Raw genomic sequence first — 18,102 nt, 5'->3', positions numbered from 1 at the left:
TAAACAGTAAGATGGTCTTTTAGTAAAATTAATTTGGTGAACCTGAATACAACCTTGTGCTTATCGAAATAATCATTCGCTAACATCATCTGTCTTGAGCTTTTTGTTCGTTTCATTGCTTTTTAGTACACTTATCAAGCCTTCAAAAGTAGTGCACAAGACTGCTCCCACTTCCAAATATCATTATCTCACTTGAACCAATCAACATGTGACACCACATTGTTTAACACTAATGATCAAGATTAAGTTTTCCTTTACTTTATGACACTTTTCACTTAATTAAAAATTCTAGCGAACTTTTCTGTTCTTTAAAAAGGTGTCTGATGGGTGTCCTTGGAAACACTGCTAGCAAAAACAATTCAACGTCAGAGTCTGGAAAGACGTTGTTCATGGCAAGCTTTCTGCTACAAAAGATTGGTTAGGCTTTCATGCAGAGAACAGAGTTCTCCCAAACACTTCAATCAAGCATGGCTTTCTCACCGGTTGAAACCCCAAAGGTAGAAGAGAAGGTAACTTCAGAACACTATGAACGGTCACAGTGGGTTCTCAATGCCCCTGATCCCCCAACTACGTGGCACAAGCTCAGGGGTTCTGTGAGCACCACAATCTCACAGTACCTAGAAATGTGTTTTGCTCTAAGAACCCAAAATGGACCTAAAATTTTACTTTCTTTCTTGGGAGCCATTTTTCCTATTCTTCATTGGGCTCCAAATTATTCACCAACCAAGTTCAGAAACGACTTGCTTGCTGGTCTAACCATAGCAAGTCTCTGCATTCCTCAGGTACACTGATAAAATCATGAGATTTATTCAAATATATAGAGCATGATGAAGCACTGTTTCTGTTTCTGTTTCTGTGCAGAGCATTGGGTATGCCACTTTAGCAAAGCTTGATCCTGAATATGGACTCTTGTAGGTTTCTTTCCCCTCTATATGTGAAATATAAACTCAACTTACATTTTGAATGGTGAATTTGAATCTGAACGAACAAATTAGATACTAGTGTGGTGCCACCTCTTATGTATGCTTTGATGGGAACTTCAAGAGAGACAGCGATTGGACCAGTGGCGGTGGTGTCTCTTCTTTTGTCATCAATGGTTGAGAAATTAATAGACCCTGCCATCGATCCAAATGGGTATCGAAAGCTTGTGTTCACTGCCACTTTCTTTGCTGGTATATTTCAAGCTGCTTTTGGACTGTTCAGGTTGGTATATGAGTATGATTTAATATAATTTTCAGTGTTAATTAATTAACTAAACTTGGCATTGACAATGGATATTGTATAGGTTGGGTTTCCTTGTGGATTTTGTGTCTCATGCAGCCATTGATGGATTCATGGGAGGAGCAGCAATAATAATTGGTCTTCAACAGCTGAAGGGACTGTTTGGAATAAATCATTTTACAAACAAAACAGACATGATCTCTGTCATGAAATCCGTTCGGGAATGGCTTCATCATACCGTATGTTGTTCTTCTTTTACCTTATTGGTTTGTTTACTTTTTTTTTATCTTTACCTGCGGATATATTTAAGGTCAAGTTAATTTGTCAAAATATACCATTACATTCTTTTGATAATTCCTTAAGAATCCACAAGGTATTGGTTAGCATTTTTCATATTTTATTTTATTTTTATAAAATTGTAAGAGGAAATAATCTTATTTTGCATTTTACAAGAAAATACTTTTAATATAATATATTTTAAATAAATTATTTCATTTATTGTTTGAAATTCATGAATAATGTACTGAGAAAATATTAATTCGTACGTTCACAGTGTAAAAATTAAACTCTAAATGATATAAGTAATATGTTATTCAATATAAGTAATAATTTTTTAGTACTTATCTAAACCTATACAAACTTTCTTATTTTGGGGGACCTTTGTATGATGATTTGTGGGTTTTTAGCAAGTGGGAATCGGGGTAACATTTGAAGGTGGATATGTTTGACAACACTCGTATGCTTACATCAATTATTCAAATATGTTATTATTGAACCAACTTTAATAACTTCAAAGGTGGATATACAAGAGAGTTTTTTTTTCTTACTATAATAACAAATAAGAAAATCAATTGTGTCATTTAGGGCTTAACAATTAGTTGATTCGAGATCAATTTTTATCATTGTGTTCTAGAAATTAATTTTGTTATAATATAACAATCTTTAAATGGAAAACTGCTATACTTACTTTTCCTAACATTCAGTGTTTCTTAATTTTTTTAGAAATTTGTGGCGCGTATATATATTTCTTTAATTTTATATATAGATAGTAAAATTATTTATTATTAGCTATATAAAAGGACACCCACGTTATATTTTGATTTAAAAATTATTGATAACAAGAATATTCAAATTTCTTTTAAGTAAAGTTAGATATTTTATAGTATATATCATAATTAAAATAATATTTCACTAAATAAATTCTTTTTAATAGATTCAATCACACGCTAGATTGCAAATCGCTACATAAAGATACTCCCAAAATTTTCATGGTGTCGCTTCACAACCTATTCAAGCACACTATAGTTTATATCAACAAATCTTACTTGTCATATTCTAACATGTACATATTCAACTTAGTACCTACTTTAAAAAAAAAGTTGTATAAAGATTCTAAGAAACTGTATATAAGAGGATCCATGTTACATGCCATCAAAACTCAATTACATATTTGCAATTTTGGAAAAGAACATGATGTTTTTAAGACAGGAAAAATCTTCAAAATCGAAGAATAATACTAATGAAACGAATTAGTAATATTTATCTGATTCAAAAAAATTAGTGGTGAGTTAAACTTCTGAGTTATGTGAAACCTGTCTTGCTTCACTAGAACAATATTTTAGATCAACACTTGCATATGCTGTCTCAGAATCTTAAACAAAATCCTTGTAATTGTTCAACTGCAGTGGAATCCGCTCAACTTGGTGCTGGGATGTTCGTTCTTCATTTTCATCCTGGTTACCAGATTTCTGGTGAGTGATCTATATACAGATCAAGAAATAGTTCTTTCTTTGCACTATTTCTAACATATTTAGTAACCTAACATGGGCCAACTCACCATGGCAGGGTAAAAGGAATAAGAAACTGTTTTGGCTGCCAGCTATATCTCCTCTTTTATCAGTTCTGTTATCAACTCTTATAGTTTTCCTGACTAGAGCTGACAAAAGTGGTGTTAACATTTTGAGACATATAAAAGGAGGATTGAATCCAAGCTCTATCAATCAAATAGAGTTGAATTCCCCACATATTGGAGCATTGGCCAAAACTGGACTATTTGCTGCTGCTGTTGCACTCACTGTCAGCATCCAATTTATACTTCATCACACAATAATCCTTCCAATTATATATACATACACTTACACACATACATCTATATTCTAACGAGACTAATTTTGTTTCTCATAGGAATCAGTTGCTGTTGGACGATCTTTTGCATCCATGAAAGGATATTACCTTGACGGAAACAAGGAAATGGTATCATTAGGCTTCATGAACATCATAGGGTGCATCTCCTCTTGCTATGTTGCAACTGGTAAGTTTGATGGAATCAGTTGAATAATTTCTCTTTACATGTAAATCAGTTTTCATACCTTCCTAGTCGAATCAGTTGATGCTACGTCACTTAACAGCTACATCAATTAGCTAAGATTTTGGCTGATAAAGTTGGCATAGAATTATCGAAGTTGTTTCATTTAGAATTAATATAGTAAGTCCACCAGCTAGTGGAAAAAAAAAGGCATATATATGCATGATCCAATGCCACGGGCAAGGTACTACAAAACACAATACTATATTAAACTAGTTAGTGGGAATCTTGTTTTTATTGGAAAAGGTGAATTATTAATACAGCAAGAGCCAAATTTGTATCATATATAATGCTCCTAAGTGTCACCTTTTTCTTATAATTGACCTCATGCAGAACAAACATTAACTCAGAAGCAATTATTGGGCTAAATAATGATTTCTTTATTATTCTGCACAGGTTCTTTCTCCCGCACAGTGGTTAATTTCACCGCGGGTTGTGAAACATTAGCGTCAAACATTGTGATGTCCATTGTAGTGATCATATCACTGCAATGTTTGACGAAGCTATTGTATTTTACACCAACTGCTATTCTGGCTTCGATAATCCTTTCAGCTCTGCCGGGACTCAGACATCAACGAAGCTTACAAAATATGGAAAGTTGATAAGCTTGATTTTCTTGCTTGTGTTGGAGCCTTCTTCGGTGTGATCTTTGCGTCAGTGGAACTTGGTCTGCTAGTGGCCGTAAGTGCACCACTTTTCAACATATATCTCTACCTCTTCCATCACATATACTTCTTCGGTGTAATATATATATATATATTACTTGTCTTTTTCTTATTTTGGATTAATATGATTAATGCCGACACACATCCAACATTTTCTGCTAAACAAATGTACCTATGTGTGAACACAGAACTACATCAACCTTCTGATCAATATAAATATATTCAAACAATGCATGGCATATGGTGTTGAATTCGATCTCCTTAAATAAAACTATCAAATAGTGGATGAAGGAAATGATAGAAAGAGAACGTACTAAAATGATTTGGAATTTAAGTCAATTTTTTATCGGATATTAGTAAATAAGTATCGATTAACTTTGTTGATTAATCTCTCCTGAAACACTGAACTCAATTTTGTTGAAATTACCGACTTTCAATTAGTTTTTATCATATTCCATATCATCTTATCATGATGTTAACTGTTACTGATATATGTTGGAGTTCCGAATCCACTGTTTTAATGGGAACGTAGTTGCAAAGTGGAGCACTAAAATATGAACTGTGCCACAAATTTCATTCACAGTATAGTCGCCCTCGCGGGCCTCTCCAACCAATGAATATTCTTTGAGAATCACCATTAATTTATGCCATGGAATTTGCGCTAGAAAACGTACGCTTCAGTATAAATTAAAAATTAGGTCAGTAATAGTACTGTTGCCAACTAAAACTTGAGCCAAACCAAAGATTGTTATGAAGCAATCGAAAGATGCAAGAAATCTTCCAACAGTATCAGCTGCATAATTTTGTGGCCGAGATGAGAGTATCTAACAAGTGCAATTTCGTCTGCTTTTCCACTATCTTAATAGAATAACAGCAAAACTGATTTTTGTTAAAGTAATGAATGTTACTCCAATGCGTACCGTTCAAAGTGGATGCTTTTGGAAACTCCAATGCCTCGGGATATCAGTGACATGAAAAGATTGTTATGATATCCGTAGAAAAATTATTTTTGAAGAGAACAATAGATATACTATGTGCATCTATTAAAAATAATTTATTTAGTGAAATAAATTCAGAAGATAAAAAACAAAGGAATAAGTAAAAAATCAAACAGGACTTTGGTGCATGTTTGGTTTGATGTTTGAAATCTTATATTGTTCCGAAGGTGGCAATATCTTTGACAAAGATAATTTGGATCTCGATCGGAGCAGGCACAGAAACGCTGGGAAGACTTCCAGGCACAGATCTGTTCTGCGATGTACAACAGTATCCTATGGCTGTTAAGACTCCTGGGGTTGCAATAATACGCGTCAAGTCTGCATTGCTTTGCTTTTCTAATGCCAATTCAGTCAGAGAGAGGTATTGTGGTAGCACTAGACTGTTGCTACAAGCACATGTTAAGCATTTGATATTACATAAAATTTAACCCAGTTTGAACTGTAAATAATGGAGTACGGTTTGATTTCAAGTGGAAAGCAGGTAAGGTACACAGTACGGTTTGATGTTTTACAATACTGGTTTTCAAATCTGCATTTTGTGTCTGTTTACTTACTGTTAATTTTGCTCAGCTAGCAATTGCCAATCCTGGGTGGCAAGTGATATACAAGCTAAAGGCAACCAACTTTGTTGCAAGAATTGGAGGAAGGGTCTTCTTGACTATTGGAGAAGCTATTGACTGCAATCTGGATTTCTAAATTGCTACTGACAGAACCCTGTGGTGTACCTCTCTTTGTTTACAAGTTGTGTTTGGTTTGAGTTTGAATGTTGCAAAATTGTACTCACGATGATGTTTGTTTTGTGTGTTTAGTGTAGAATATGGTGGGACAGAAGGATAATCTTCCCAATCCTTTTAGGACAACACGAAGTGGTATTGGGCTATGTATTGTGGTTTTCTACCTATCTATCATGTAATAAAAGAATTATCCTTTTTTAGTTTGTACCCACAATGCATTTTAATTTTGGTTTACTTTTCTCCCAATGTACCGGTTAAGTTATTAGTATCCGAAACTCATTGTTGGGAAAACATAGATGTTAATTAATATTCATTTTGGATTTCATTTACAGATATACTGTTTTGTTAATTGTCATATTTCATTTTAGAACTATGCTTGATATATGAATCAGAATGACTGAATTATACACAACTCTAACAATTAATTGAATTCTACACAAATGTATTACGGCTTCCCCTTGGTTTCTTCAGAATCCTGAAAAACATTCTGGCATCTTGTTCATGCACATTGCTTCCTTCCAATATATGCCAACTCAACAAAACCCTTCTTCTCTTCCATGATGCCACTTTCTTCACCGTAGTAATGAATGAGAATGCTTGAGAAGTTGTTGAAGTGGTGGTTGCCCTTGTGCTTTACACAACAAGCCCTTCACTCTTTCAGTCACCTACGTTTGAAGAAATTCCACTGTCATTGTTAGAGGGTACAAGTATTTGAGATCATACGTCTATTTCCAAAAATAATAATGCACTTGAAAAACAAATAAGTATTCTGCCAAAAATGTATAAAATAAAACCTTTCCCAAACTTCCCCTAGCATAGGGGACAGTCCTCCGATTCCCTAATGCAGTAGGGGGAGATTTTCTACTAGTCTCTTCCTTGCAGGGTGATTTCCCGTTGCTTCTGCTTCGCGTCATAATGCTGGGTGATTCATACCATTTGCTTTCAAACATGTTTGGTAGACTAGATTCCTAGCATCACCCATAAGCCATAACAAATGTGTGAGATTCATGCTACTATCTCGAATATTTGTTTTCAAAGGTAGAATTGAAAATGAAGATTAATTGCACACCAGAAACAACACCGTTGCACAATGCTTAACCACCTCCAAGTTCATGCGAACATCATCCAGACTCCTGCGTATTAAAGTTTAAGTCTTATGGTATAATATAGCCACTATTAGTACTAGAGTTAAAATGTATACCTGTGTTTTTGTTGGCCAATACCAAAATAAGAAGCCAATGATGCCATCTGCTCATAAATAACAGTGAATAAGAACACTTGAAATAATTACGAGGATTGTGTTTGTTGTGTGAAGAATTAATCACTGACTGCTATACCTTCATATTACCAGCTCTTCTTCCAAACTTCTCAGTTAGGACCCTCAAAGAATCAATGATTCCAACAGGTAAGGGTGGTGGCCTATTGATATAATCAAAGGCCTCTTTGATCCGGGGACAGTCAAATCTCTGGATGTTATGCCCCGCCCACACCCTTCCATTCAAGATACCGAATATTCTGTCTGCAACATCTTCAAAAGATGGTGCATTTTCAACAGCTTTACGTGTTATTCCATCACTTCTGCTAGATTTCACAGCGACTACAGACAAGTCTTTGGGTTTTATGAGGGTGGTGTAGCTCTCAACCTCGTTGAGTTTGTGAGGAGTAACTACAATAGCACCAAACTCCAGCACCCAGAAACGATCTCCAACTCTTTTGGGCACTGTAGTTTCCAAATCAAAGAAAACAATCTCGGGTGCGTGGTCGTTGCATGAATAAGAGAAATCCATGATGACAAGGGTCTTGTGTTACTTTTGCCTTCCTTATATCTGGGTTCATGTGTTTAGTATATATAGATGAAGCTAAGGTGGGAAAAGTGGATGTAGAGGAAACCCAATTGTTGTGTGTGAAGGTTGATTATCTCCAGGTTGAAGTCACTATGCTCCTTAGCTTCTTCAGAATGTTTAACTTTGTTGTAGATGAGAATATTGAAGAGAGAGAGAGAGTTAAGATTGCGTTTCCTTCTTACCTTCCTTCCCTCCCACGCTGTATGTTTTGAATGTGTTGTATTTCCTTTCCAACAGGAAACTTCTAATGAGACCTTAACCTTACAGATTACAAAACTTGTGCTTCTGGGGCAGGGAATTGATTCTATTCTATGCCAAAACAAACATATATGTTAGGTTGCAAATGCTTCAATTAACAAATCCCTGTCTTTGTTCCAACGGGTTAACTACCACTTTGCTTTTCCAAATATGTTATATGGTATGAAAAAAGTTGCTAATACTATTATTTCACAACCATTTCACACATGTAGAGATACTAAATTGTACAATCCAAAAAATATATTTTCTTAAAAAATATTTCTAAATTATGCAATCCAAAAGTTAAATGATTTTTGGATTATTCAATTTACAGGTCATCATTTTCTTAATCTTTCTTACTTTTGAAAGTTATTTTTAATTTTCAAATTGTAAAATCTAAAAGTCATTACCAAATACTTTTTAGATTATACTTTTTAGATTATACAATGACATGGCCGGCCCACAGGTTATCCAGGTTATGTTTCACAACCACTAAGAAGTCAGTTTAAATATTTTATTATTAGCTGATATATAAATATTTCGTAAGTGTTTTTGAAGCATGGTATTTTCATTATTTTAATTACCTTTTAGGCTCTTTATTACCTACATTTTTTATTCAACCACGAAAAAAAAAATGAAAAATAACTTTTCATTTCTTTCTAAATTTTCAAATTTTGATTAGTGAGAATAATTCTTAGATTATCACACGGTTTGACAAAGCATTTTTGCTTTGGTTGTAAATTTCTTTACGATCTATTGTAAGACTAACTGGCCATATTGTTGTATTCATTTTAGGATATTGACATAGTTTTTAAAACTTTATTAGTGTCATGTAAAACTTCAGAATTTTCAGTACCTTTTACTTCAATGACAAAATTTAATGAATGACTCTTTTACTATTTTTAATGGGTCTCAATATGTTTTCTTTTGTAAAAGAACTGATTTTACGTGTAAACTCATCCTTTCCCCTGCACGAATTAAATAACTAAATGTAACTAAAAAAACTCAATAAAAAGAGACTTTATTTAAGAGGCCTGTGCTTGATATGCAAACCTTCCAATTAAGAAAAGCTGTAGTAGCTTACAATTTCCAACCAAATGAACAATGCTTGATAAACCAATATATTTATCCAGAGTCTGAAAACTAGTTTATAATCTCTTCCCTGCTCTAAAAAGATTATTGTTTATAGATTATCACAATAATCTATTGTTGTTTAAATCTTTTTTATTTAGGTAAATTACGGAATATGATTTAAAATAATTAATTTTATTTTCTTACAAAAAAAACATATATATATATATATATATATATATAAATTTATTTTAGCTATTATCAAATACAACTGAAATTTCAAACAATTTATTTATCTAAAAGACCAACTAAAACTTCTGAATTAAATAATATATTGATAGTGCTGATACGAAGCCAATTTTTAATTCTGACGAGATTGATAAATGAAGAGATCCCTTGTTTCTCTAGTGTGTTACGTAACATAAAAGGGGCAAAAATAATTTTAAACCATTAATAAGACAGTTGCTCAGTTTATTTGTGGGAAAATAACCATAGCCTATTATTTTCGGACAGATTAGATATTGGCAGCATTAAAATAAAAATAAAATACACCAATTACACTAAACATCGATATTAAACAAGCGCAGCAGAGCTTAGAGGGATGAGTGCCTTCTTAATTCTTTCTACAGCTGCCTGTAGGGTAGTAAGGGATTCTGCATAAGAGATGCGGATGCAAGTATCATCTCCAAATGCACTCCCTGGAACCAAGGCTACCTGTGCCAAAATGGCAAAACACAGAGTTATGATACTATCAGTTGTTTTCTCATACTTTACAACAACATTTTCTGGCCTTTTGCTAAGAACAGTTGTTCTTTAGTTCTTCCCCACTATTTTACAGGGGAGACAGTAAAATAAAAGATTATTAGAAAATTTCCTACTCATAATAATCATCAAATCTTTGAATCAATTACATGAGAATACCTGGCCAACATCCAGTAAGTATCGACAGAGGGACTCAGAATCCTCAATTTTACCGAATCCTTCAGCTTCTCTTCCATAATAGAAGCTGAAATCAATGAATAAATAGAATGCTCCCTGCGAGTGAAAAAGAGAAGAATCGTGTTTAAGTAGAAAAGCAGACAAGAAAAGGATGAGACAAAAAAAGAGGTGGATAATTAACAAGAAAATAAATTGCACCTGGGGTTCGGATATCTTGACACCATCTATTTCTCTAAAACTTTTTACCAAGAAATCCCTTCGCTCCCTAAATGCTTTAACCATGGTAGAAACTGCTTCCCCACCAGCATAACCTAGTCCTAACGCAGCAACTGCAGCTTTCTGGGCAATACTACTGGCCCCTGAAGTGAACTAAATTCAATTTGACGCATCAGCCACTACATCTCGCATATAATATGGTATAGAAACAATAGTCCAGCTGATTCCAAATGAATGCTAAAAGCTTAATAAAATGCTAAATCTCGCTAAACCTAAGTATCCTTTTGATGTATTGTAGGCTGTATCAAAGGGAAATCAAGAGAAGTATAGCATTGGATGAGGCTTATGAAAATGGCCAAAAATAATAAAGCATACCTGACTTTGGATCTTTCCACATGCAGCAATAAAATGTTTTGGACCAGCAATATATCCAAGCCGCCAACCCGTCATTGCAAAGGCCTATATGAAAATAGCTCAAAAACATCATAATCAAGTTTATAGGCCTCCATGTCAAATCATTAATTGCAACCACACTGTGAAATAGACCATAAGCATTGGAATATAAAATAAGAATGAATGAACAACACACCATTCAACTCTAAAAAAAAATTACATACTGACCTTAGAAAATCCATTTACAGTTAGAGTTCTGTCCCACATTCCCGGTAAAGATGCAAAGCTAGTGTGAGTTGTTGGGGCATAAATTATGTGTTCATAAATTTCATCCGAGAGAACCTGCATAAAACAACCATTAAGATCTCGAAAGAAAATAACATTTAGGTTGAACACATTGAAGCACTAGTGATCTTCTTGTGGATGTAAATTGTATGACAATACCAGAAGCCTAGGGTGCTTTGCAACAATCTGGGCTATCTTTTCAAGTAATCCCTTAGGGTAGACAGATCCAGTTGGGTTAGATGGCGAGCAAAGAATGAGCAGTCTCGATCTTTCAGTTATTTTGGATTCCAGAAGTTTGGGATCTAAGAGGAAATTATCAGATATTGATGTTGGAAGAATCACAGGAGTTGCATCAGCCAACCTTGCCATTTCTGGGTAACTAACCCAGAATGGAGCTGGAATAATGACCTGAAAATTCTCACCACAAATGAAAGCCAACAAAGTGAGCAAAAGTAAAAATTACATATGAAGTATGTGATAAGTTGTCCATAAACAAATCAGACATAAATATACATATGAAATAAGTTGTACACAGTGTAGTGCCTTTTTTGTTTGACTTTTCCAAGAGCAAACATATTACTTGATCAGGGAAACATCGTCCGTTTATGTAAAGAGGGAAATTCTGTTCTCTTCTGTTAGTTGTATATGTAGATTGATTCTAACTCTTGATTTTAATCCCTAAATTTATGGGATTGATTCTCTCAGTCTTGTATATAACAGACTACACAACTAGAGACATAAAACAAACATAGAGAAAAAAGTTTAGAGGCTGAAAGACAATAGGATCTATTGAATAAGAAAAATGCAAGTCAATATTCAGACTTGAGACTAATTGCATTATTATAGTACCCCCTTTAGACTCGAACATAAGCAAAAAAGAATGGGTCATGTCCAGTGGACTTAAATATAACAAAAGTTCAACTACTTTAGCTCTACTTAATGCTATGTTTTAAAAGTATACTCATCTTTAAACCTAGGCATCATCTCCAATATATATGAATACGAGTAATCTGTCAAAGCTACCTATGAAATCAAAAACCTTAAATGAACATAACTATCATTCTTAATCAATACGAAATGAGTCAATTTTGCTAATATTTAAGTCCATAGAAACTTCAAGCTCTGCAACGGGCAGAATAAACAAATATGACTAGTTCTAACAACAAAGTTCAAATCAACCATCCATTTTCAGACATAAACAAATGACTATGTAACATAAGTAGTTACTTTCTCTAATGTTTACTGAGCATAAACCAAACCCTTTACTTACCTCATCTCCAGGGGAGCAAACTGCAAGCACTGCCTGAGCAAGACTCTGTTTGGCTCCATTACTAACCACAACCTGATCAGGAGTATAATTGATCCCATTCTCCTCTGCAACAGCAACACCGATTCAACAACTAAAAACTCAAAACACCTTTTCTTACAATAATCCAAATGAAACATAAAAGAAAATTCAAATTCAAATAAAAAACAACCTTTTAGCTTATGACAAATCGCTTGACGCAGTTCCATGGTTCCGGCATTGGGCGTGTACCTCGTATAACCTTCGCGAATTGCATTGATCCCAGCCTACGAAGAGAATTACACTATCAAAAAAAGAACAAGTGGTTGTGAACGAAAAGGGGAATGCAGAGAGGAAACCTCGGCTATGGGAGCGGGTGTGTCGAAATCAGGCTCACCAGCGGCGAGTCGAATGACGGGAACGCCGGCTTGGACGAGGGAGGTGGCGAGGTCGCTGATGGCGACTGTTTTGGAAGGCTTGACGGCATTGACACGTGGACTGATGGAAGGGTCAACGGGGAAGTCAGCTTGCGAAGCCTTGATGGAGGAGGTGTTTGATTGTTTTCCGTGAAGTGTTCTGCGAAGGTGAGATGAGAAAGGTGAGAAAGAGAAATTAGTGTGAAATGAAATTGGAGGGAAGAATAGAAGACTCACTTGGGAAGGAAAGAGAGGGATCTGGAGACGTGTCGAGAGAAGGTCAGGGATTGGTTCCGCAAAGGGATTCCGCATTTGGCACCGTTGTGTAAAGTGTTGGCCATTGGCAATCAGAACAGAACAGAACAGAACAGAAAGGAGATGGAGAAAGAGAGAGATTTTGAGAGATGGTTACCAAAAGGGAAAGTTGGTGTGGTTGTGTTTGGTTGATGAGGACAAAGCTTTTGAAAGCACAAGAGTGAAGGGTGGTAGGTAGAAGGAGGTTGTTTGGTAGGATAGGTTTGCGGGTGAAAGAGTTGGTGACACTCTCAACACTTAAATTTTCTCAAACAACTTTTAATATACACATCATTCTTCTATTCTTAGTGTAGGTACATGTAAAATAAAAGCACAAAAATGAACCATGTCTTAATAAGCCTTAAATATTAATATTAATTAAGTTAACATACAATAACAAACAATATGGACCTATAATTTGACTTATAATTAAAAGATTTAATCTCACTGTCCACAATGTAAATTTATATATATAATATAAACATAAAAAAATATTTTATAAACTATTAGTAGGTGAATATTTTTTATTAAAATCATTGATATTATTATAATTATTTTTCTAAAAAGTGTAAGCCATTTATCAACTTACAAAAGAAAAATATATAGTCATTAGTTACCCAATTTTTAGGTATCAAATAGTTTTAAGTAAGACTTAAAATATTTTAGTACAAGAAGTTAAACTTTTTCGATATACACTTATTTGGTATGATATTTCATTAGGTTCCACCATAGTCTCTATCTTTCATCCAATAATGTATCAAATAGTGTTTCAACTCATTGTAAGAAACTTATGAGCTTTTCTCAATTGACATACTTTTTGACATAATCACATAATGTGATTGTTAAGAAATGAACTTTAAACCTAACTCAACCTAATAACATTAGCTTGTAAAATAAGATTTGCACTCGTTTATATACCCTAAAGTGACTTTATCTTTAGTTAATGTGAAACTTTTGACACCTCCTTACACCGAAATATATACATCTCATGTGTGAAACTAGAACAAACATAAATCTCGTTACTAACTCATGATTCTTATACCATGTTAAGAAGTGAATTTTAAGTTTAACTCAACTCCAAAAACTTGACTTATAAGGTAAGTTTTGCATCACTTATATACTCTTTAAAATAGTTTTATCTTTAGTTGATGTGAAACTTTCAACAATAAAAATTATTAATATACTTCATGTTTGTCTTAATCAATAATATATACACGCAATCCAAACAAATATTAAAAGAATGCATGAAAAGGTAAAATAATAATAGACTTAATTAAGTTTTAAGTCTACTGTGAATTTGAGTATTTTCAATTGAGTTTTTGTTGTTAAATCTTATTGTTAATTAGGATTGTTACTTTGCATGGTATATGTTATTGTCATAGTAAAACATCAAATAATGACTTAAAGTAAATTTTAATTTTTTAATCAATTTAAGTTTTAATATATATATATATATATATATATATATATATATGAGTATTTTTAATTAAATTCGTACTAATAAAATCATTCTATTAACTATCTACAGCTTTTATATTTTTGAATTGAATTTTTTTATTGACAATTCACTTTACGTCAACATTTGATTTTGTAATCTCAAGTAAAATACCATAAATTTAGAAAAAAAATTGGAACCTTATTTATCTTTACAAAACATCATTATTTTATATTTACATATGATTGATTTAATTTTTATTTTAGCATTTAATTTATAAAATAAAATGTCTTTTACTATCATCTTAAGCATAGATCTTCGAATAAGTGACAAAATATGAGTGGATTGAAGAACCTTGATATGTACTCATGAAGGTTGAAACACAAGGAAGATTCATTTGTAAAACACTCATTGACGCCCAAGTCACTAAGAGAGTTTATATTTTTTTAGTAAGAGAGAATGAGTATAAGTGCATGTGTATTTTCTAGTAAAATACTATGTGTATTTATACGATTTATGAACCTTGTGAATCATGTGATAAAAATAGTATTATCAAGAGAATACAAAATAATATTGACAAATATAATGAATTATTTTATATATGATAATTAGCGAAATAATTGTGATAATATGACACCTTACCTGATTTACCAAATATTCTGTAAATATATGATATTAAGAAATATTACGATGTAATCAAATTATCAAGACATGGCCACATATATTATTAGTATATGAATATTTGCACCAACAAATATATCTCAAAATATTCTCTAACCATTTTAGATTAGTAAAGATGGATGAACCTTGTTAGGCCATATGACCTAGAATATTTGTTAGGTCGAGTATGCACATAAGTCTCCTAGTCTTTGAAGTTTGATTATCATGTGAGAGGTGCTCGTTGTGATTATGATTGGCCCTTTGGCCGAGTTGTGGCCAACTTTTAGGGTTTTACAGGTGGGTTGGTCGTTAGGTCAAGTCGTAAGTGGTCATCTTTGATCATAAGGTGGATTAGGTAGACTTTGTTGCCACCTTATCTTAGTTGTCTCTACCATATGAGTACTGTCAACTTAGGTAGACTTTGCTTGGTGTTGTTGACTTAGGTAGGCTTCACTTCGTGCTGTTAGGCTCTAGTATCGGCCTAAGCAGTATACTCAATGTTTCTAGCTTAGGAAGGCTTTGTTGGGTGTTGCCAACTTAAGCAGGCTTCGTTTTGCGCTACCAACTTAGGCAGGCTTTGGTGCTTGTCTTGCCACCTTAATGATAACTTTATTGGTGACTATAGAGCATTAATGAAGGGTTGTTTTGAAACGTCGTAATGATATTGCCTTGAGGTGTGAAACATCACTTCACATTAAATGATTATGATTGAGGTTGATGTGGCTGCATCTAAGTGGTTGAACTCGGAGAATGAAACATCAAGAGTTACGAGTAGTTGGGAGGGAAATGACGCCTAACTAACAATCATTTTGTTTTGAATTCCTTGCTTTTATACCTTGCTTCTTCACATTTCTTTTTCAAGTTTGACATTTCTTTCCTACACATGGTATGTCTTCTTTGTTTGCTTCTACGAGTTGCCCCTATTTTCTCTGAGTCTTCCCTTTTGTTCTTGCATTTGCTCTAATATTAGGTATGTCTTCTTTTTCCTCCTTTGATATTGGTCGTGGTAGTCGTCACTCCATGTTATAGAGAGACATTACTCCTATAAGTTAGGGTTCCTCTCCCAATTCTCCTCCTCCTTCTAATGAGAGGATTTCCTTAGCAGAGTAAAAGATGCTCACCTTCTGCGACATGGGTTAAGCCACTTGCACCAGCGGCTAACGAGCGTGATCATTCCCTTTATTAGATCCTAGGTATACCTAGATTTAGGACGAGGTGGCATTTTATGCCTCAAAGTTCGTTACAAATGGATACTTTCAACTCTTGTCCTAACGGGCTTACTGTCCTTCCCTATTCTCTTAGTTATGGTGTGTTCTCTTGACCTGGTGAGAATGAGGATAAATTTGTTTACGTTTACGAGTTTTTTAGGGATTTAGACATTTCATTCCTTTTTGTTTTTCTTTAAGAGTGATCGTTTGTTTGTCCTTTTTATGGCCCCTAATCAACTTCACCCTAATAGTTGGAGTTTTGTGAAGTCCTTCGAGATTGTATGTGTTCAACTCGGCCTGACCCCTGCTCCTTATATGTTCATGTTCTTTTATCAAATGAAGCATGGGGATAAGGTTGATTGAGTATCTATAAATGATGCCCAATGTGATTCCTTGTTCATAGTCTATACCCAGTCTTTCAAAAACATTAAAGATAAATTTTCAAGCTTAAGGCCTCATCTGTCAAGGTCGAACTCAAGTATTTCTTGTTTCCTAGTACTTAGGCACCGAGGTTTCCCTTGTATTGATCCTATCTCAAGAAGCTTAACTCGATGTGTGATGATATGATAAACACTGAGGAGGAGAGACACCTCCTTCAACAATGTTCCTCATCTTCACCTTTGAACCTTAGGGATCTTCTCGGGCTGTCTTACCGAGGTTTAGGGTTTCCTTTTCGATTAGAGCACTCCTTGGCCACCAAAGTCCATTCTTATAGCATTTAGAGATGCATGAGGAGTTTGTGAAAAGTAATTCTCTTCCCACTCTTTATGACTTAGAGTTGCTAAAGAAAATCAGTCGAGGTTATGATGGCTCGGTGCATACCATTGTACGATATTGCAACGGTTATATGGTCAAGAGGAAGTGGATGACCATGCTCGTGGGGTCGAAAGAGAGAAAATCAGACTCATGGCTAGCTTGAGAGAGAGTGATAAGAGGATCAAGGAGAAAAATGAGGAGCTTAATACGCTGAGGGTAGAGGTTACCCGCCTAAGGAAGGTAGAGAAGGCCTTGAAGACTTTGTAGTTGGAAGAAATGAAGTTAAGGACCGCGAAAGACAAAGTGAAGAACCTGTATATGGAGGTTTGGCACAAGTTGATGAGCAAGGACTTGGAATTGGTGTAAAGCTCCAACCAAATTTCCGTTTTGGAAACCAAGCTTGAATAATTAAAGAATGAGAAGGAGAGCTTGGTGACCAAGGTGAATGAGTCCTAATATATGAAGGACCATGTTGGGCTGGTCCAACTGTCCTCGTCCTTGTCCTATGAAGTCGTCACGTCCTTTGCCTTGACCTTATCCTCCCTACCCTCTACCTCGATTGTCGCTTCCTTGTTGGATGAACTGGGCTAAGGCATCAAAGTGGATTGGCTCTTCGATAAGGTTTCTTAGATGTCGAAATTTCTCTATGGTGTGTCTTACGCTCTGGTGGTAGGAATATGTTCTTGCAAGGTTGACATCAAGGGGAGGTTGTCTTGGTGTTAGGAGCTGTAAGAGATCCAGGTTGCATGCTTCCTTGAGTATGATATTCTTGTTATTATTTAGGAGAGTATACTGGTTGTACTAGTTTAGTCATTGACATTGTTCTTCTTGTTCAAATACTGGGCTTTTTTGCCTTCTTTAGTTTGTTTTCTTCAATGTTCATGTACTTACAACTCTTTCTCTCAAGTTGTCCATGTTATCTAACCTTTCTATAAAGGCTTAATATTCGTCAGGTTTGTTCGAAATTGTCCTAGTTTATTTTTATGTTCAATTTAGTCCTTTTTGTAGACGATGATTAAATTGTTAACGATTCACTGTCCAACTATGCAAAACCCAAATGAGATGACATTTAGAAGCTGC

At 34.5% G+C, this 18,102-nt stretch overlaps 2 protein-coding genes and 1 pseudogene across 3 annotated transcripts; 1 reads left to right on the top strand and 2 right to left on the bottom strand.

Annotated features, from left to right (window-relative positions):
- The first annotated feature begins 358 nt into the window (after window positions 1-358).
- On the top strand, window positions 359-6,332 carry LOC124846725 (sulfate transporter 2.1-like; annotated as a pseudogene). Its single transcript, XR_015783286.1, has 10 exons — window positions 359-782; window positions 862-934; window positions 996-1,203; window positions 1,286-1,460; window positions 2,907-2,972; window positions 3,067-3,297; window positions 3,406-3,532; window positions 3,983-4,267; window positions 5,417-5,615; window positions 5,704-6,332. The product of XR_015783286.1 is annotated as a sulfate transporter 2.1-like (transcript).
- Window positions 6,329-8,000, bottom strand: LOC124846730 (Polynucleotidyl transferase, ribonuclease H-like superfamily protein). The gene is made up of 5 exons (XM_047324065.2): window positions 7,321-8,000; window positions 7,185-7,231; window positions 7,053-7,116; window positions 6,778-6,951; window positions 6,329-6,648 (listed from the first exon to the last, which is right to left on the bottom strand). Exons 1-5 carry the CDS (start codon window positions 7,768-7,770, stop codon window positions 6,556-6,558), a joined length of 828 nt encoding a protein of 275 aa, XP_047180021.1. The 5' UTR covers window positions 7,771-8,000; the 3' UTR covers window positions 6,329-6,555.
- Window positions 8,001-9,552: 1,552 nt separating this feature from the next.
- On the bottom strand, window positions 9,553-13,203 carry LOC124846732 (bifunctional aspartate aminotransferase and glutamate/aspartate-prephenate aminotransferase-like). The gene is made up of 10 exons (XM_047324067.2): window positions 12,907-13,203; window positions 12,613-12,829; window positions 12,447-12,540; window positions 12,239-12,342; window positions 11,128-11,376; window positions 10,912-11,025; window positions 10,666-10,749; window positions 10,273-10,443; window positions 10,057-10,170; window positions 9,553-9,849 (listed from the first exon to the last, which is right to left on the bottom strand). Exons 1-10 carry the CDS (start codon window positions 13,008-13,010, stop codon window positions 9,709-9,711), a joined length of 1,392 nt encoding a protein of 463 aa, XP_047180023.1. The 5' UTR covers window positions 13,011-13,203; the 3' UTR covers window positions 9,553-9,708.
- Between the last annotated feature and the right edge of the window lie 4,899 nt (window positions 13,204-18,102).

The sequence above is a fragment of the Vigna umbellata genome, chromosome 1, assembly GCF_029865625.1.
Source record: "Vigna umbellata cultivar VRB3 chromosome 1, Vumbellata_1.0, whole genome shotgun sequence".
Taxonomy (NCBI): Eukaryota; Viridiplantae; Streptophyta; class Magnoliopsida; order Fabales; family Fabaceae; genus Vigna; species Vigna umbellata.
The sequence above is the reverse complement of the archived record's forward strand: the minus strand, read 5'-3'. Positions and strand labels throughout refer to the sequence as shown.

What these genes read in the sequence shown, in the direction of transcription:
- LOC124846732 (XM_047324067.2), bottom strand. Translation starts at nt 13,010, where the DNA reads ATGGCCAACACTTTACACAACGGTGCCAAATGCGGAATCCCTTTGCGG. An exon ending in CACCCGCTCCCATAGCCGAG is followed by an intron (nt 12,541 to 12,612) that starts GTTTCCTCTCTG and finishes TTCTCTTCGTAG; the next exon opens with GCTGGGATCAATGCAATTCG. An exon ending in ACTTACTGGATGTTGGCCAG is followed by an intron (nt 9,850 to 10,056) that starts GTATTCTCATGT and finishes ATTTTGGCACAG; the next exon opens with GTAGCCTTGGTTCCAGGGAG.
- LOC124846730 (XM_047324065.2), bottom strand. Translation starts at nt 7,770, where the DNA reads ATGGATTTCTCTTATTCATGCAACGACCACGCACCCGAGATTGTTTTC. An exon ending in GAAGAGCTGGTAATATGAAG is followed by an intron (nt 7,232 to 7,320) that starts GTATAGCAGTCA and finishes ATTTATGAGCAG; the next exon opens with ATGGCATCATTGGCTTCTTA. An exon ending in CTAGGGGAAGTTTGGGAAAG is followed by an intron (nt 6,649 to 6,777) that starts GTTTTATTTTAT and finishes CTTCAAACGTAG; the next exon opens with GTGACTGAAAGAGTGAAGGG.